This window comes from Manis pentadactyla, chromosome 11 (genome assembly GCF_030020395.1).
Source record: "Manis pentadactyla isolate mManPen7 chromosome 11, mManPen7.hap1, whole genome shotgun sequence".
Classification (NCBI taxonomy): Eukaryota; Metazoa; Chordata; class Mammalia; order Pholidota; family Manidae; genus Manis; species Manis pentadactyla.
In genome coordinates, this window is record NC_080029.1 from 33593749 (window position 1) to 33614162 (window position 20414).

A 20414-nucleotide genomic window follows, 5' to 3' on the forward strand; every position below is an offset into this window, starting at 1 on the left:
AGAGTTCCCCGGGATTTCCAGCTGCTGGCTAAGTGTGCTTGGACGACTTCGCCCAGCTGTGGGGTCCCTGTCTCTTTAAGACTTGCAAAAAGCACTCACTTTTCTTTTGTCTCAGGGGCGCCGATTGCGGGGACCTGCCTGCAGGTTTTGCTTTTCCGTTTCTCTAATATCCAGCATCCCGTGCACCTTGTGTCTGTGCTTCGGGTGCGGATTTCTAGAGCTGGTTGTTTAGCAGTCCTGGGCTTTCACTCCCTCCCCATTCCGACTCCTTTCTTCCTGCCAGTTTCTGGGGTGGGGGAGCATTCAGGTCCCGCCTGGCAGCAGCTTGTGTCTTACCCCCTTCGTGTGATGTTGAGTTCTCGCAGATGTAGATGTATCCTGGCTGTTGTACTGTATCCACTGATGTCTCTTTTAGGAATAGTTGTATTTATTGTATTTTCATAAATATATATGTTTTTGGGAGGAGATTTCCACTGAACTACTCACACCGCCATCTTCCCGTGATCCCAGGACATGTGTAATTTAAGTTACTCCTATTACTTCTTAGATAGTAAAATGTGAGAACTGGGAGGAACTTGAGAAAACACCCAAATGAACCATATTATTCTGTACCTAGAAATGATATTATGAGGTTATATATAGGTGGATGGGTAGGATAAGATAGTACTCACTGTACTCACTAAACTAGTGGGCTGGCTTCCCAGCCATGTTGCATTTCTTCCTTGCTATCGAGAAAACAAATAAGGCGGTAAGACTAAAGTGCAATTTTTATTTTCTCTAAAAACTGAAGGAAACTCTTTTTTAAAAAAGTTTACATGATTATAAATGGTGATGTCCAAACTTATACAATGTTATATGTCACTGAACTAGGAAACTATATCTCAATAAACTATATCTCAATAAAGTAGGAAAAAAACGATTTTATTTAAAAAGAAAATGCGAAGGTCCAGTTCCATATAGCAGCTCCTGGATGCTCAGGGGAAGGAACCAAAGCTGGCCAAGGTTAAGCCAAGATTTTCCTGAGTCCGACCAGAATCCAGAGTTATGACCAGTATTTCAAAGAGAAAAGAGATCAGTCAAGAGTTTGCATCTGCAGTCCCTGGTAACACAGTATATAACATTGATGCTCCTGTCTCCTTAGCTGAGGTCGCTGGCTAACATTTCTGGTATTGGCAAGGAAACTGACTCAATTTCCCAAGCTCCTCTGCCATCCCCTTCCCAACCTGGCATCCACCTTTTGCCCCAAGAGGGTGCTGACTCTTCAAGACTTGGAGAAGAATGCTCTGTAGGTGTAAACATCTCATTCCAAGAGCCAGCCTTACAAGACAGTTTCATTTGCAAAGGTTTCCAGAAGAGTCGGGAGAATCACAGCTGTGCAAGATTCACAGCAGCAGCCAGCCAGGAGGACAGTCCATCAGGGTTGGCCTTCTCCTTGGTCGCCTTTCATTACGGCTTGGACCAGGCCTAATAAAGCTGTGGCTCTTCCACCAGCTCTACTCCCACTGGATTTCTAGAAGCTCACAGCTGACATTCCACAAGCGCTTAGCCGTTTCATTATTTCGGGCCCTTGAAGACACCCAGGTCCTCTTGCAGTCACTGGGAAACAGAGAAAGACCATTAACATTCAGGAGTGAAAACTGTCTAGAAAAGTTTATGGCCTCTTTCTCAAAATATATCTCTAAATAAAATATATTGAATGAAAAGAAACCAATTGTATTGAAATGCAGTTTTAAACATTTTAAAAACAAATTTGTGATATAGCACTTTGTATCACACTTTTTTATATAATATAGGCTGCTTTATTAACATATTCCATAACAAGAGCTAGCACTAGGTCTAATCACCACCAGATTTCAAAATAGTGCGAGCAGAAGTGGGATTCTGAGATATGTGCAACAACTGCAATGTGACAGGAAAATACTGAATTTTACTGGTGGCAAAAGTCACTTCTACTCTGGTGGCTCGTTGCCTGCATTCATAATCGAAGGAAATGCCCAATTTCAGTTGGAGATAATGAAATTAAAGATGAAATTATCTTCCCAACCAAGTTCATAGACTCCTTGGATTCTACCCACAGACCCATGTGCCCCATGAACCCCAGACTAAGCACCCCTGTTTCCTTTTGTGTGGGGGAAAGCAGGGGACTGAGGCTAGATGAATGAGGGGATGGGGGTAGAGCAGTGTTCATGGTGTTTTTCTTTAAATAGTATTTTTTTTCTAATCATAAAAGTCCTGAACAGTGTTCTCTTCAACAGCTCATATACTAAAATAGGAACGATACAGAAAAGATAGAATGGTCCCCCTACAAGGATGACATGCAAATTTGTGAAGCATTCCATATTAAGAAAAAAAAAAAAGAGAGAGAAAGGCCTGAACAACACTTGGAAAACGTAGTACTGATAAAGAAGAAAAGCCTATTACTTAATTGTAACAACAACCCTTGTTGGCTTTGTTTACATATAAATATATATAGTTTTTCTCTCTTTCTTTTATACAAAACTGCTGTATCTAGTTTGAGGAGGATATCTTCTCTTGTTAAAAGTGTGTATTTTAATATTCGTAAAAGACATATCCAACAAGGGCTTACATCCAAAATACATAAAGAACTCACATGCCTCAACACCCAAAAAGCAAATAACCTGATTGAAAAATGGGCGGAGGATATGAACAGACAATTCTCCAAAGAAGAAACTCAGATGGCCAACAGGCATATGAAAAGATGTTCCGCATCGCTAATCATCAGGGAAATGCAAATTAAAACCACAATGAGATATCACCTCACACCAGTCAGGATGGCCAACATCGAAAAGGCAAGAAACAATGCTGGCAAGGATGCGGAGAAAGGGGAACTCTCCTACACTGCTGGTGGGAATGTAAATTAGTTCAACCATTGTAGAAACCAATATGGAGGTTCCTCAAAAAACTCAAAATAGAAATACCATTTGACCCAGGAATTCCACTCCTAGGAATTTACCCTAAGAATGCAGCAGCCCAGTTTGAAAAAGACATATGCACCCCTATGTTTACTGCAGCACTATTTACAATAGCCAAGAAATGGAAGCAACCGAAGTGTCCATCAGCAGATGAATGGATAAAGAAGATGTGGTACATATACACAATGGAATATTGTTCAGCCATAAGAAGAAAACAAATCCTGCCATTTGCAACAACATGGATGGAGCTAGAGGGTATTATGCTCAGTGAAATAGCCAGGTGGAGAAAGACAAATACCAAATGATTTCACTCGTATGTGGAGTATAACAACAAATCAAAACTGAAGGAACAAAGCAGCAACAGACTCACAGATTCCAAGAAGGGACTAGAGGTTACCAAAGGGAAGGGGTGGGGGAGAGGGGAGAAGGGGATTAAGAGGTATTATGATTGGTACACACGGTGTGTGTGGGAGGCAGCATCACGGGGAAGACAGTGTAGCACAGAGAAGACAAGTAGTGACTCTGTGGTATCTTACTACTCTTATGGACAGTGACTTCAATGGGATATGTTGGGGGAACTTGATAATATGGGTGAATGTAGTAACCACATTGTTTTTCATGTGAAACCTTCATAAGAGAGTATATATCAATGATACCTAAATAAATAGTGTATTTTAATGGTATAAGTAATAAATATATAATCTTTAAACTTTCTGAAAAATAATGAAGAAATACCTAGAATAAGGTGTTAAAATCCTCCTTCAAAATCACCCCCCCTTATTCTTCCTCAAACTCTCTGGAAGTAACCACTAAGAGTTTGCTGTGTATCCTTCCAGACTGTTTTCTATGTACTTACAATGAATAACTACATAGTTTTGTATTGCAGAACTCACAATATTATATTGTGAGTTCAGTGTTTTTCTCAATATTATATCACCAATATTTCCCATTAATTAAATATTATTTTAAAATATTTGTAGTGGCTGTATATGTATCCCAAATTTAAGGCAGTGATGTTAAACACGCCAACCTTAGTGTACCATTGTCTAATAGAAATATGATGTGAACCACAAATGTGAGCCACATATGTAGTTTTAAATTTTCTAGTAATTTTTTTTTTTTTTTTTTTTTATTAATAATTATTTTTTATTGAAGGGTAGTTGACACACAGTATTACATTACATGAGTTTCAAGTGTACAACACAGTGGTAGAACATTTATATACATAATTCTAGGTTCCAACTATCACCCTACCAGGCTGTTACAATATCTTGACTATATTCCTTATGCTATACATTACATCCCGGTTACTAATTTATTTTACCATTGGAAGTCTGTCCTTTTTTTTTTGTGAGGGCATCTCTCATATTTATTGATCAAATGGTTGTTAGCGACAATAAAATTCTGTATAGGGGAGTCAATGCTCAATGCACAATCATTATTCCACCCCAAGCCTAATTTTTGTCAGTCTCCAATCTTCTGAGGCATAACAAACAAGTTTTTACATGTAGAACAAATTCTTACATAATGAATAAGTTACATAGTGAACAGTACAAGGGCAGTCATCACAGAAACTTTCGGTTTTGCTCATGCATTATGAACTATAAACAGTCAGTTCAAATATGAATACTCATTTGGTTTTTATACTTGATTTATAAATTTTCTAGTAATTTTTAAAGTATATTTTAAAAAGTAAAAAGAAATGGGTGAAATTAATTTATTAATATATTTCATTTAACCCAATATAGGCAAGTTATTTCAGCATGTAATCAATATAAAATACTAATGAGATATTTTACATATTTTTTTCATATTGTGTCTTCAAAATCTGGTGCATATTTTACACTTGTAGTACATCTAGCTATATTTCAAGTGCTAAATAGCCACATATAGCTAGTGGCAACCATACTAAGCAGCACAGCTCTCAAGCCAGACTGCCTGGGTTTAAATCCCAGGTCTACCATTTACAAGCTATACGACCTTGAGCAAGCTAGTTATTTAGTCTGTTCCTCTGTTTCCTCATCTGTAAAATGGAGATAATAATATTATCTACATCTTAGAATTGTAATGATTATATAAATTAATATATGCAAAACATTTTAAAGTGGGCCACTTTGTAAGAGCTCAAATAACGTAAGCTATTTTTATTTATCCATTCTCCTATTGTTGGACACAGAGGTTATTTCCAATGCTTCACTTGATAAATGGTACACCCATGAACAGCCTTGAACAAATGGGACAGAAGAGCAGACTGGACTAGATCAAGTCCTGGAATAAGAAGGAGATTTAATCCTGGCTTTCCTTTATTCCCAAATTCTGATTATCCTTTGAGTTTGTGATAAGACTCAACACTGAAATGTCTATTCTATATTTGAACAGGAAGTGACAATCTTGGCCCCACTGGGGGACAGAGTTCACACTGAGGAGAGGTGGCCTTACTCTGGTGCTGTGTGCTAAGTGAGATTAAAGAATTCATTAAAGTCAGCTTCAAAGATGAGCAAAAGGACCCAGAGGCCCTGCCAATGTTCTTTCTGAGGCATAGCCAACAGGGACAGTCTTCTCTAACAGCTCTCAGAAAGCTACAAAGCATACTGGGAAATGCGGCACACAGGTATAAAAACAGCCATAGAAGCAACTCTTGCCAGGTTTCTACTGTCATTTCCCTTGGAAAGTAACAGCATTTGGTATGAGGGCTAATCCAGACCTGGATTCCACTATTAAGCACAAACTTAGCCACTCAGGGTGCACAGCCCAGGGAGCCCTAAGCATCACCAGGCCCACAGGTGGCAGAGAAGACCTGCACTGCCTCCACGCACCTGAAGTACTTGCCGCTCAGGGGCTCCAGGTCCTCAGCCAGGGCGCAGTGCAGGCTGGTCTGTGCGCCTTCCCTTGCAGACTTGACAAAGGGGGCGAAGAGCCGCCAGAGCAGGCACAGCAGGAAGGAGTGCCGGACCAGCTGCGAGTGGACGATGCCTGGGTGCACTGCGTAGGTGGTGACCCCCGTGCCTAGGGCGAGGAGAGCACAGTTAGACCTGGGACACCCTCCAAGTCCAGGTAAACAGCTCGGCTGCAGCAAAATGCACCAGTGAGAAGAAGGGACTCAGGAAATGGAACTCTAGGGCACAGAAGGTACTGGTCCTAGCAGGGTAGAATCTGACTTAACTAACTGATCTTTTCCAAAAAGATCTATAGTCTTCTCAGCCTTCTGTGTTCTTGGTTGGAGGTCCTTCTATTTCAATGTCACCTTTCTTCTGTGGCCTAAGTATTAATAATAGAAACAACAGCCACAGTAGTGGTAGCGATTATTAACAGTGTTATCTTTGGAGTTCCCTTACGAGTGGCTTGGGGGAAGCAGTGTGGATAACCAGAGGTCAGGACCTTGTTTTGAGCTGCATTTGCCAGGCAAAGCACATTTCATGAGGTGTAGATTGAAAGGTGTGAATGGAGACAATGGCGTTAATATGCATATGCCCCCAAGACACCACTCGTACCTCCAGTTCTTTTCAGTACTTACTGTGTGCAAGGGCTGTGCTACATGCTTTACCTACATTATTTCATTCAATTCTCAAGGAGGCTTATGACGCAGGTAGAATTAAGATGCCCAGTTACAGCTGAGAGAACTGAGCTCTCATCACAGGAAAGGTTAAGTAAATTGCCCAAAGTCATACCTAGCAGGCTGCAGGGCCAAGATCTGAACTCTGATGTAAAGTAAAGAACGTGGACTCCTGGGCTAGTCTGGATTTGAATCCTGGCTCAGCTAGAAAACTTGCTCAATCAAGGTTCTTAATATTTCTGTGCCTATCTCTTCATTTTTAGAGTGGGGACAAAATAAATGCACCTACCTCATAGGAATGTTGTATAAAATGCACTAAGACATGTATAGTGCATGGCGCATATGAAACTCTCAATTAGGATTGTCATTATTATTTAATAATTACCCTACTCTCTTAGCTTCTGCACTCTGATAGGAAATACTATTGTTCCCAAACTTGAGCTTATTCACTGTAACAAGTGGTTCCCAAGATTTCCAGTTGTCAAAACCAGCACTCAGTGAAAACCCCAGGGGAGCACAGAATTATAGGATTAAGAGCAGCCCCACCTTATTTTGCAACTGAGGGGATGAAGTCAGGGGAAGTTAAAGGGACGTGTCCATATACACATGTGGCTAGAATGTGGTAGAGCCAGAACTTGGACCCAGGGGTCTGAAATCCAACCCTAGTTCCCCAACTCCAGGCAGGGGCAGCTCTGTAGCTCAGCTCAGCACGTGAACCTCAACAAATGGCACACAAAAAGAACAACCCTGGATTTAAAGCAGAGTATCTAAATTCCAGTCCTGACTCTTTAATTGCCATATAACCTTGGGCTGGCCATGTCTCTGAACCAAATTGGACCCATAAAATAATTTTAATAGCTGTGCTGCCTATGGCAAGAGATTGTTGTGAAAAATATCAAGTGAGATAGTAGATACGAGATAAGATGTGACATAAATGTAGGTTAACTTTATAGTTCCTAATTCCTGTTCAATTTTAAGCTTCCTGGGGGTAAGAATTCTGTTTTTATTCCACCTCACTCTCCTTAGAGAACAGAACTATTACCGAAATATGCATGTTTGACAGCCTGACTTCAGAAGTTTCTGGGAGCCTCTAACCTGGACTGAAGATCCTCCTTTTGCTATCTCAAACCTGGCCCTTTCTCCAGACTTACCTTGGAGTCTCTTGGCCAGCTCCCGAGTAAAAAGCACATTGGCCAGCTTGCTGTGGCAATAAGCCAAACCAGGGCTGTAGTGCTTTTCACCCTGGAGATCGTGGAAGTGAATCTTGCCAGCATGGTGGACCACCGATGACAGGTTTACCACCCGTGCAGGAGCAGATTCCTTCAGCCGCTCCAGGAGCAAGTGGGTGAGAAGGAAGTGGCCTGCAAGGAGAGCCAGCAAAGGAGACTGATGAATGGAGCAGCAGCGCAGGCTCAGGGGGTGGCAGCTGATGACAGGTGTTCAGCATTAGCTCACTATTTTCTGGGTGTGAACAAATTTTGATGCCATGGGTAACTCAGTGCTAACGGTCAATCAGTCTGAGTTAGTGGATTCCTCAATGCAAGGACCAGAGCTAGACCATCAGGAAGGCTACAAAGGCTTAATCTGTTCTTATTTGTACCCCTGCCCTCACCCCAGTCAGGAGAGATGCCACCTGCTGGCTGCAGACCCCACTCTGGCCATGATCATACAACTATGGGTCCAGGTATACTCAGGTACAGAAAAAAAAAAAGGAAAAGTCAGGGAAAACAACATCTGGCTAGGATCAGAGAACACGTTCCATCTCCTTGAATTCTGAACCCCAGCCTCTCTCATACCTCAAGTCCTCAAGGTCTGCCTCCTCCAAGAACCAAGCCTTGGCTTGCTTGGCACTTGGCTATAGATGTGACCCCCTCCAGCCAATCACAGGCTCCTGCACTCCCCATACCTGGCCTTTTTTGGCAAGCCTTGTACTACCGCAGCCGCATCTAGGAATGATATTATTCTTCCTAGTATATCCCAAGTTTGGGGGTTTCTTAATGGTGTGCATAGGAGGATCTCACTTCTTTGTACTGGTCAGGAGAGGGATAGTGAACAAAAAGCCTCTATGAAGACCACTGGAGGTTCTCAGCACTCGTACAAGGTCATCTCCCTACAGTGAACAAGAGGGCATGTGTCTCGCTTTTCAGTCACTCAAGGAGACTTACCCAGGTGGTTGACTCCCAGATGGGTTTCAAAGCCATCAGCTGTCTTGGAGTATGGATACATCATCACTCCTGCATTGTTGATCAGAATATGGAGCTGCTTTTCCTCTATAAAGCAAAATGAAGGAGACCTGTAGCTAGCAAGGAGTCCACTAGCTGCCTGTCACAGCCCTGCATATGCATATTTGCTCCTGATTTTTGGACCCATTTCAGTGATAATCAATCACCGCTGTCACTGGGTTTCTAATTTTAGTTACTGGAATCCATTCATTCATTCAGCACATGTGTACAGAGTATTGACTCTGGACATTGGGTATGCAATGGTGAAACAGGACAGACACAGTCCCTGTCCCTCGAGGATTTCATAGTCCTTGGTAGAAGCTGGTCATTTTCCAAGATACAGAAGAATTTTGGCAGCAGCACAAATTCACCTAGTGCCTGTGGCCACAGAAGGTTGATTTTCAGGATGGAAAAAGAGAGTAGCATCAGGGCCACACCTCAATGCCCAGGTGCAAGCCCAGACAGGGAGCTGACACCTCCACATTCCCATTTTAGGCAAAAAGATGATAAGAATCCTGCCCAGCTTGTCCACCCTTTTTGCCAGTTCCCAGTCCTGCTGGTTCATGTGGCAGAACCTGCTCAGTAGGATTGATGATGGTTCTGATCTAAGGGTCAGAGATGGTCCAGGGCGGAGCACTGCTCCCACACCCAGCTTCCTGCTCTTCCTACCAGAGCCTCACCTGCCAGAAAGCTCTCAGCAAAGGCTCGGATGGATCTGGTATCAGATAGGTCCAGTTTCCGCACCAGCACCTGGTGGTTCTTTGTATCAGCTCGGATTTCACTGGCAGCAGATTCCCCCTTCAGTACATCTCGGCAGGCAATGTATACTCGAGCTCCTGGGGCCAAAACAAAAAAGAGGGCAATGGTTCCAGGCCCTAGCTTGAAAAAGAACATAGTAAGTGAGCTTGAGAGTGGTGGACAGAGCATTCTTCCAGCCATTCCTAAGGCAGCGAGCAGCTATTTTGCTACTTCAGGATTCTTTCAAGTAGTACTGCTCACTCTCCTTGCTGTCAGTTTACCCCCAGCCTGGGAACCCTGGTTTTTACACTCTGGCATTTAATGTTGCTTAGAATCTCCTCTTAGAAAAACTGATTTGACCAATATTCTACCCAGACGTCATTGTTTTCCTTACTTTATACACTAAGGAAGGAGCAGGGGAGAAGGAAGATTTTCATAAGACTTAGGAGCAGGCTGATGCCACAGCTGAACTTGAATCCCAGGTTCCTTGAATTCCTGGCTACAAGGAAATGTGGGCAGGACAAAAGTGCGGAGAGCCGAAGATGCTGCCCTGCAGAGAGGGCAGCCAAAGAACTTGCCTCTTCGAGCGAGCTCTCTGGCTGTTTCCTTGCCGATGCCTGTGTTGGCCCCAGTGATCACCACTACCTTCCCGGGAAGTTGCACATCTGTTCTACAAACTCCACCAGCAAAGAATTTCCTATAGTCAAGGGAGAAAAAAATTCATGTACTATCCTTCCCAATCCCAGACTGAGATACACAAATTCCATCCAGCCTCAAGGAGGGATTTATTTAAGTTACTTTCAGGAGCCCCAAAGCAGCTAATCTTCAGGGGACACCATTTTCCAACTGGGCAAGGGAGTCTCCTGCTCATCAGCTCAAGCTGGAAGGTTGCATGTCCAGAAGCTGCAAATGATCACCTGGGCAAACAGAATAAGTGCTCTTGAGCCAGGACCAATGGAGACTTTCCTTGTTAGATAACAAAAGATAATTACTCTTATATGTAGAGGTTCCTGTGGGGTCAGCTTCCTCCTCTGGCCTACATTCAAAAAATACAGACTATGAACATTCGTGGAATCAGTGGTCTTCAATAAGCATCAACTGATGAACAGCATCTCAAGGGGTCCCATATACAATACAGCTCTTGGCTGGCTCTCCAGTTTTAACAACTGGCATCTTCAGAGGCTTTCTGCCTACTAGACATTCCGTTCTAGCTTTCAGTGCCAGAGAGAAAACCTTCCTTTTACAGACCTTTGTGCAGAGAGCAACCTTTCACATAAAGTTGGCTTAACACGTTCCAAAGAGAGGACAGGATTAGTTAGGGCAGAACGAACATTTCCTGATGATCATCTGACTGCCAAACATCATCTGAGTGCCATGGAAAGTCTAGGCACTTTCCATAGGGAATTTATTTTACTCCTCTCAACCACTCTGTTATTATCCACATTTTACAGTGAAGAAAACAGGCTCAAAGAAGTTCACGTCACTTGCTGTCATGGCAAAACTAGAATGTGAACCCAGATTCTAAGCCCAGGACCTAGAGCAACACTCAGTCCCTCCTAAGTCCATTTAACCTGCTTTATCATCAGCAAATTAAAAATTGTCCACTCAGAACACACATTTCTTTGACACCTCCAGAGATCCCACAGCAAAAGAGCCATCTTAAACATTAGTGGAGGGCAGTCTAAAAGGGAAGAGAGTTGTTTCTCTCCCAAAATACCTGTACTTAACAGAGTCCCTTGGCGATGACCAGCCATGGTAAACCCAGCAGGACCACCTTGACTAGGACAGTGAAGAAAGGCAGGCCTTCAGGGAAACCCGAGGGCGTAGAGCGATAGAGCCAGGACTCCCACCTAAGTCGTCTGTCGAGCTACTTGATCGAGTCAGCCTCCACTAGCTTCGGAATTCACGTCGGCCCCTCCTCTCCCAGGCCCAGGTGCTTCCTTCTCCGTTTCCATTGTGCTATCTATCCACAACTACCTCCCTCTTTCCTGCTTTTCCGTCCTTTCTTGCCCTCAGCCTCCACCCCTTTCTCTTCTTTCAGCACCTGAAAACTCATCTACTTAAAAAAGCTCGGTAGCTCCCAATTCAGCACTTTGTAAAACATTGTATGAGTTACTGCCTGGAGACAAACCTGATGGATGGAGCTGTCATGTACAGGAAAGAAAGGAAGGAGGTGAGCAGTACCAATATAACCAGCATCTTTTCAACTTCTTTAGTTGCTGCTGCTTTAGTGAAAACAACCTGAACTCCAACTCCGGCTCGGGCTTCTGGTCTGGCTCCTCCTCCTGGTCTTGGCTGCTTCTCGCGGCTTCTTTCTCCCCTGGCTCCTCTGACTCCTGGGCACTCAGCGACAGCCGGCTCTAAGCTTAGCCCAGAATCCTATTTAAATCCGAGAACTGTCAGAACACAGCCCGCTGGGAGATGTAGTCCTGGGGGAGGGAGACGGAGGAAACAATGGAACTTCACACTTACTGGCAAAGAGAAAATAGAGCAAGGGCCCCCTAACTCTCCCACCCTCAATTATTTCTTTTTTCTAGAGACTGTGTTTTCCCAACCTCCTCTACCTCTACTCTTGCAAGATAGAATATTTTTAACTTTAGCAACAGACCCCATGATACTTGAAATACAAGTGTGGTTAAAATAGAAAGACAAAGAAGAAAGCCCCAGAAGAATGGTGAGAGAAGCCAGGGGGCTTCCCTCGGTGGGGAAGGGCTAGAGACAGGGGGAAGTCCTGGGTGGTACTGGTCTGCTCTTTGAGGTGGGTGCAGGTACACAGGTGGGCTCACTTTGTGAAAATGGATTGAGTCATCACATGATTTGTGTACTTTCCCATGTTTTATGTTGTACTTCAATGATGTTACGCACATGTATGTGCAAAAAAAAGGGTACAGTGTTTCAGTGCATAGGCTTTAGAGCGGACTTCCTGGTTCAAATCCCAGCTGATCAACTTGCATGCTTCCTGGCCCTGGGCAACCTCTCTGTTAACTCCGTTTCCTCACTTATACAATGGGCATGACACAGATATATACCTAGCTGTTTTAAGTATTAAATTAATTAAATAGGTAGAAAGTTTGCAACAGAAACCAACACACTGTAAACACTGTGTAAGGGTTGGCTCCTATGGTTAGCTGCCTTGATTCCTGTCTCCCTTGCTATCCCATTGCTTTACTAAAGGGTTTGGTGTGGAAGAGGGAGAGGTAATGAGTGAGGGTGGTGTTTCAGTTGAATACTGTTAAGATGAGCAGGCACACAAGGGAAAAAACTAGCAGAAACTCTCAGAACCCTCTGGATGTATGTGAGGGCATGGAAGGAGGGGAGGTGGGGTGCACAGCCCTTGCTCACGCATTCTTCTCCTGGACAGGACAACGGGCAAGCAGTCAGGACAGGACCCCAAGAGTCAGGCCCCTGTCCTGCCTCTTCCCGTGAAGCTAGAGGAGGCTCCAGGAAGGGGCGGGTGATGAAAGAAGGCTCCTGTGACAGGTGGAACTCACTCCCCCCAAGTTATCAATCCACCCCTCCAATTAGCATATACTTACTGAGCACCTCTTGGTACCAGGCATTGTGCCAAATACTCCAAAGACAGTTCCTGCCCATTGGGATTTCTATGGACCTGATGTACAGAACAGGGAAGAATCAGATAATTCCCCAAGGGAATCTCTCTTGACTCCTAGGTTGCCTCTCCCATCTCTTCATCTTATCAGCCAAGGAATGCAGCAAAGATTCTGGACAGGTTAATAAAGTTTTATTTAGGACTTCAGCCCAAGAGACACAGATTGAAGATGCACTTGAACTGTGCTCCACTGGATTACAAAATAGAGGAGGCCTATAAATGCAAACACACAGGGCTAAGAAAAATCACATTAAGTTGTTTGTCAAAAATTATGATTGGTGCTGGCAAGAGGTGAAGGTGCTTATTAAGTTTGCTTATTAAATAAGCAAAAAAGATCGATGGGGGAAACCTTAGGATAACAAGGTTACAGTTCACTGCTGGTATTCTGAAAAACTACATGGTTGCAATCAGGAAAATTGAGTCACATTGAGACACTGTGGTTTAGCACAGTTTAAAGTTCAAGTTCACATTAGAGTGAGGATGTGTTTGGCCCTGTCTCAGCCATGTCTGCCCAACTCCATTTGACTCTCTGACAAATGTGACTCCATCTTTATTCCTAAAAATTGTCAAAAATGTGTTCACATTTTGCTCTGGAGCCAGTTCACTGCAACTGTCAAAGACCTCAGAGTCACAGAAGCCCCTGAGGAGAGCTCGCTGCTGGGACTCCCCAGTGCCTGCTACCCAGAATTTGATGTCCACTGGGCTACCATGGTCCTGCCGACAGGCAGAGTCCTTTTCTCCTGTATCTGGTGACAGGGACATAGGCTGGATCTACAACACCTCATAGATTATGTGTGAAAATAAGATCTATTGGTGTTTTATGCTTAGAGTCCCCCATACTGCAAGTAATTAGGGTTGGGGTCAACCAGAGAAACAGACATAATGATATACCATGCAAGGGAAACTACATCAAATAACCTCCAATCTGGGTACCTATGTACTAATGTCTTCTGGGCTCTCCATCACTGCTGAACCAAATACAAGATCCCCTGCATTTGTGGAGGTGATACCCAATCTATCTGGAGTTTGTTTGGGAGGCAGAAAGCCCTAAAGAACAGTATGTAGTGCTCTGTAGCCATGTAGAGAATATATTGGAATAAAAAGCATTTAAAATTGTAAAAATACATAATTTGCTGAAAACACATGCTGAATATTAAAATCCAAAGACCACCATCACATGATTAATTATTCCTACCAAATGTTAAACTGTGTTACAAAGCTATAATAATCTAAATAGTGTAGTACAGCAGGTGAATAGTCAGATAAATGAATAGAACAGAATGGAAAGCCAAGAAATAGACTCAAATATACACAGAAATTTAGATGTGGTAAAAATGCCATTTGAAATCAGTGTGGGGAGGTGTTGGATGAGGAAATGGACTATTTAATAAAGTATTGTAATACCTAGGTATCCAGTTGGGAGAAAGTATGCTTAATCCATACCTCACTCCTTTTTTTTTTCAAGGTAGGAGAGCTAGGAAGGCTTTTATTGTGAGATACAGTCAGAGGACAGACAGAGCTCCCGGCTCACACCAGGAGGGGACAAGAGAGCCCCCATACCTTACTCTTTATACCAAAATTTCAAATAGATCAAAGACATAAATATGAAAATAAAACCATAAAACTATTAAGAAGAACACTGGACAAATTTTAAAACAGTCTTAGGGAGGTAAGACCTTTCTGATAAGATAGGAAACCCAGAAATTGGAAAAAAAAACACAAAAACAATCTTAATGACATAAATACCATACACAAGGCAAGATGAAAGAAAAACTGGGGTAAATATTCACAACACATATTGCAGACAAGAGTCTGATTTCTTTATTTTATGAAGAATTCTTACAAATCACTAGGAAAAAGAATGAACAACCCAACCAAAATAATAGTTTACAGAAAAGGAAATGCAAATGGCTCTTCAACCTTATAAATAATAAGAGAGATGCAAATTTAAATTACACTGGGAGCATTTCATTTATCAGACTGACAAAGATCAAAAAGTTTATGATATGGTCTATTGGCAAGAGTGTGAAGAAATTGTGATGTAATGCTAGTGGGAGAGTTTGTTACAGCTCAGAGAGAAGTGTGGTAACATCTAATACAAGAGAGCACGTACCTGTTGACCTGGACATGTCGGTCCTTGTATTCATAAGGTTGTTGCTGCAGCAATGTGTGCAGTAATAAAAGTTTAGAAACGTTCTAAATGCTCATCAATGGTATAGCCATACAATAGACACTATACAAATGTAAAAATATATATCTTTTTTAACATATTGATATGAAACATTATTTGAGACATGAAAAAGCAAGAGGCAGAGCAGTGTTCATAATAGACTACCATTTGTTTAAGAAATGGAGGGAACTATGAGAAAGCAAAATTTATCCAAGTAAATTTGAAGACCTAGTTGGCTTTATTAAGCAATTCATGTATCGGGCAGCATCCCTCCTAGCAAGTAGAGAGAAGCTCAGAAGGGTAACATTAAGGGAGAAGTTTTTAAAGGCAGGACAGGTTAAACAGGTTAAACTGGATGCTCCTCCAGTGAGACCCCCCCACCTTGGGCAGCTTTCTTTGGCACCCCATATAGTAGATGTCCAACAAATTCCACAGGTGCAGCATCATATGAACCCCTTTGCCATTCAGTGCGCTATGCCTGGCCCTCTCCTGCAAGGTCTGGGGCTCAGTCTGGGAGTGCAAGGGGTCTCTTCCTTGGCGTCTATCTCAGCCCCAGGTAGTGGCTATTATACATTGTATGGTATTATTTATATCTGCTATTAAATTTAAAAATTATTATGTATTATATTGTTTTATCTGCTCTCTTCATCTTCTTTAGAGTTCTCTTTTTACTTCTTATTAGCCCACAGATGGTCACTATGGCCAACAGGCCAAATCCAGCCTGCTGCCTGTCTTTGCAGATAAAGTTTTATTGGAACACAGCCATGCTCATTCATACATACATACTGTCTTTGGCTGCTTTCCTGCTACAACAGCAGAGTTGAAGAGCTGCAAGAGAGACCATATGGCCCCCGAAGGCTAAGATATTTATTTATTTTTATAGAAGTAGTTTGATAATCCCTGTACCAGTCAGTTCCTCATTAGTCCAACCCCCTGTTATGGTTAATAATTCTTTATATTACACTTTCCTTGTTCCAATTACTATGTGGTTTCTCTAACCTAGTTGGACCCAGTCAAATACATTTCGAATTTCTCTGTCCCTTTTTTACAGTCTATTCTCAGGCCCACCTTCCTCTACCTATCCCATAATGTTAGTGCTCCACAAGGCCCCCTCTCTGATTTCTGTCACAGCCTCTCTAAGCGACTCGTCTGCTTACCCATCTTCAGTTACTGAGTTTAAGCAATGGTTTTTAATTTGGGTTCTATTAATAAAGTTTCATGCAGATCTTGTGTGGATGTGCAAATGTGCATGTGTATGCGGAGAAGGTGCTCAGCCTCATTTTTCAGCAACATGGCTCAGTAGTTAAGGGCACAGACCCTGGATACAACTTGCTTAGTTTTGAATCCCAGCTCTGCCACTAGGGCCTGGTCTAATTTATTTTATCTTGCTGTCACCTCAGTTTCCTTGTCCATAAAATAGGGAAATTATAGTCCTATGTCATAAGTTGCTATGGGAATTAAGGTAGCTAATATATATAAAGCACGTGGAAGGGACCTGGCACATAATAAGCGCTATTTAAGCCCTGGCTATTATTGCCATTTCTGGCACTCCACCTGGCCCCACTTGTTTTCCGTAGTTACAGTGCCCCCTGCTGTCCTTCTGAGCCCTCAAGTGGGCTCCTCCCTCTGCTCAAAGCACTCTTGCCAGCTACTTCCTGACCTTCCCCTCAGGCCTCAACTCAAGCGTTGTTCCCTCAGAGAAGCCATTCCTGAGCTCTGGACCAGGAGGGGCCCCCTGCTTTCCTGCTAAGACCTCCCAAGGCTCTATTTCTCCTCATACCCCTCACTGTGGTTTATTCAGTCATTACTTGTGTAAGGTCTTCTCTGACAGGCCAGAAGCTCTGAGAGGGCAGAGTTCATTTCTGCCTGGCTCCCTGCTGGACCTCAGCACAGTGCCTACATCGTTGGAATACCATAAACATTTGTCAGATGAATGAGTGAATGAATAAAAACAAAACACAAGAAAGGCCTTTAATAAGGCGGTGTTGTGAGAAGTCAAGAGGATGTGACCACCAGTTGACTGGTGAGTGACATACTTAAGATACATCCTCACGGGGGAGTCCCAGGTACACCAACAACTTCTATGTGAGGGGGATGCCCATATGTCAGATGCTCGTGGACCACAGTGTGAATACAGGGATGTCCTGAAAAAACATGGCTGCTTTAATACACTTGCTTGAGAAACTGCACACAGCACACTATGGCAAAGAAAATCCCTTAAAAAAAAGTGATGAGAATAGAGAGGAAAATGTTGTGATTGATAAGGAAATGGACAGAACACCCAGCCAGCAGGGCAGCCCCCAATTCAGGAAACATTCATGATGAGAAAATATACTCCTGATGAGCTTATTGATATAGCTGCCAAATTCCAGCAAAAGAACAAGGAAAGTATCCAGGTACGGTTGGTGCCGCCATAGGATACAGGGGAGTGTTGGCATTTCTCTGACAAGGCAGGAGGCAGAGAAAATGGGCATCATCACCAGGCAGCCTGCCCTCCTCCTGCAGCACTGCACAACACTGCGAGGGGAGGGGGTGTGATTCAAGGTACTCCCTTCCTTATAGACTGGATTATTCTGCCCTGCAAGGAGACTTGGCCCAATAAGGGTATCCTCTCTGGACATGTGGGACACTGAAAATCTGTACAGAAGGTACAGCAAAGTCTTAGGGAGTTGGGAATGTGACAGGGTCCTATCTTTAAAGGCCCTGGTCTGGCCACGTTCACCACAGATACTTTTGATACTGGGCAATCCACTGCTGATTTGGCAGAAACTGACAAATTCTCAGAATGCATATGGGGTGTGGGAAAGGCCCAAGACAGGCAGGGAGCTCAGAAAGCCAAAAGTCTATCCCAACAGGCTGTTAAGTGTCTCGTAAAAATAGCCCAGAAACAAATGTAGTCTGAACTCATTGCTGCCCAAACGCCACCCGAACAGAGACTGACAAGCTCATGTTGTGTTGGTCAGCCTATGGAAAGACTTAAACTCTGACCATCAGTTCAGACCTGCCCCCTCTGCCTCTGCCATCCCTGCTGCCCCACCAGCTCCAGGAGGCCTCAGGGACCCATGCCCTAGATATAAGATACAAGCCAAGACTGCCTCCGGGTGACAGCCCTTGGAGGTAATCAGAGGCTTCACGTTGAGCTCACTATTCACTGGTCCTCTGGAGGTAAACAAAAGGTGATGACTCTGGTGGATACCGGAGCCAAATACATACTAATACATGATAGCCCTCAGAAGTTTTCTGGCCCCCTCCGTGCCATTGATGGTTACAGAGGGCAAATGGTTATGGTCAGGAAGGCCTTTGATATTGCAGATTGGGTGTTCTCCCCATGAGAATATAGATTATTATCTCTCCAATACCAGAGAACATTTCAGGCATTAATATCCTACAGGATCAAACTTTGTACACCTCTCTTGGTGAATTCTGCCCCTGGATTAGAGTAATCAAACCAGTGCTGAAGGGATACACCAACAGGCAACTGGTAAACCTGCAACCTCCACAAAAAGTGGCAACTGTCAAACAATATAAGTGGCTTTGGGGTGGGAGGCATTAGGAAACAGGAGAAACTATCCAAGAACTGCCCTGAGTAGGTTTTGTATGTCCTCTCTATAGTGCTTTCAATAGCCTAGTATTGTAACAGGGTGAAAAAGTGTGACATCTCTGCCTTCCTATTGTGTCTTTCTCCTTTGCTGCCCTAATCTTTGGGTCAAAGAGTTTCTGCTCAGCCCTGAAGCCCTGCACATAGGCTTATTAATCATCAAAAGAAATTTTGCCCATGACTTAACATTAACGCAGTCAGTCCTTTACCTGAAACTTGCCTCTCTCGAGGAGATAAAGAAGCATGTACAAAAATGATAACCAGATTTTCAAAGACTTATAGGAACATCATGGCCAGACTCATGTCAGTGAAATGACTGGAGCGAACTAACCAAGGACAGGAGTTTCACAACCCTCCTCAGATGTCTGAGGTTGATCATCACCTCCTGACCCCAACCCCTCCTGCTCCTCCCTTCCCTAAAAGAAACTTGAAACCAACCCTAAGTTAAGATGGGTCTTTAGGACATTAGTCCACCAGCTTCTTGGTCTGCTGGTGTTCTGAATAAAGTCTCTTTCCTTGCCCTAATACCTTGTCTCTTGAATTATTGGCATGTGGCATGTCATGTGGTGAGTACATGAGATTGGACGTGGTAACAGTATGGCCAATAAAAAAGCCAGATAGCTAAGGGCAGATGACTGAGAATTGAACATGGTAGTGCCACCTACCCATGCACCTATGCCTAATGTTGCTACCATCTTAGATACCTTGGCCATGGTCCTGGGAATGTACCACACTGTGCTGGACTTAGCAAATACCTTTTTCAGTCTACCCCAGCCACTGTCACAAGATCAATTTGCCTTCACATGGGAGGAGCAACAATGATCTTCCAAATGCTTCCCGAAGGCTACCTGCACAACAATACTATATGTCATGGGATGGTAACCTGGTAACTGTCCTTGTTCTCCTTCCTCAAGTAGGTAAAATGGGCCCATTACATTAATTATGAAATGTTAACATGAGACTTGCCTCTGCTGCAGGACACTCTACAGGCTTTACTGAAACATCTGTGAGAGTGAATCCACAGATAATTCAAGGCCCAGACACCACCATAAGATTTGGTATTATTTGGTCAGGTAAATTGCATGTTGTCCCAGAAGCTGTGATTGATAAGATGCAAACTTATCCAACCCCTAAAAATGTAAAAGAGTGTTAACCTTAAAACTGTCAGTTATAAAACCAGCAAAAATGGCTTCGTTCAGGAACAGCAGAGAATTGCAATTTGACACAAGCAAGCTACATCAAAACCACAGGCAAGTCCAGAGAAGGACTTGCAAAGGAGAAGAATGCTCTTTTATAGAGGAAAGGGGAGAGTCCACCAGAGTAAACTGAGAGTTTGAAGTATGGTGGTTTTTCATTGGCCAAGTTGTGCCATCTCTTGTTGGCTGGGCTGTTGCCTGCAGAGGAGGAAAAACTCCCTTCCTCCTGCTGGGTAGTAAAATAGCATCTAAAGCAGTATTGTCTTGCAAGGTCCTTCTCTTCTGGTTGGGTCTGCAACTGATGAAGAGTGGTAGGGCATGAGCACTCCCCGAGTGGCCTGGCTCCATGTCAGTGAGGTTTCCCTTTCTTAATTTTCATAAGGGGTACAAGCCT

At 43.3% G+C, this 20414-nt stretch overlaps 1 protein-coding gene and 1 non-coding gene across 2 annotated transcripts; one reads left to right on the forward strand and one right to left on the reverse strand.

Moving 5' to 3' along the window:
* Window positions 1–753: 753 nt before the first annotated feature.
* Window positions 754–11816, reverse strand: RDH12 (retinol dehydrogenase 12). The gene is made up of 7 exons (XM_036905973.2): window positions 11578–11816; window positions 10025–10143; window positions 9389–9544; window positions 8652–8756; window positions 7638–7847; window positions 5750–5939; window positions 754–1596 (listed from the first exon to the last, which is right to left on the reverse strand). Exons 1-7 carry the CDS (start codon window positions 11643–11645, stop codon window positions 1494–1496), a joined length of 951 nt encoding a protein of 316 aa, XP_036761868.1. The 5' UTR covers window positions 11646–11816; the 3' UTR covers window positions 754–1493.
* On the forward strand, window positions 2242–2345 carry LOC118922861 (U6 spliceosomal RNA). The gene has a single exon (XR_005028925.1). It is a non-coding gene; the product is annotated as a U6 spliceosomal RNA (small nuclear RNA).
* Window positions 11817–20414: the final 8598 nt, after the last annotated feature.

Bases quoted from the DNA above. Each gene is read 5' to 3' on its own strand.
- RDH12 (XM_036905973.2), bottom strand. From the start codon at position 11,645: ATGCTGGTTATATTGGTACTGCTCACCTCCTTCCTTTCTTTCCTGTAC. The intron at 10,144-11,577 runs GTTTGTCTCCAG...CCTTGACTATAG, and splicing joins ATGACAGCTCCATCCATCAG to GAAATTCTTTGCTGGTGGAG. The intron at 5,940-7,637 runs GTAAGTCTGGAG...TCCTCGCCCTAG, and splicing joins GCTGGCCAAGAGACTCCAAG to GCACGGGGGTCACCACCTAC.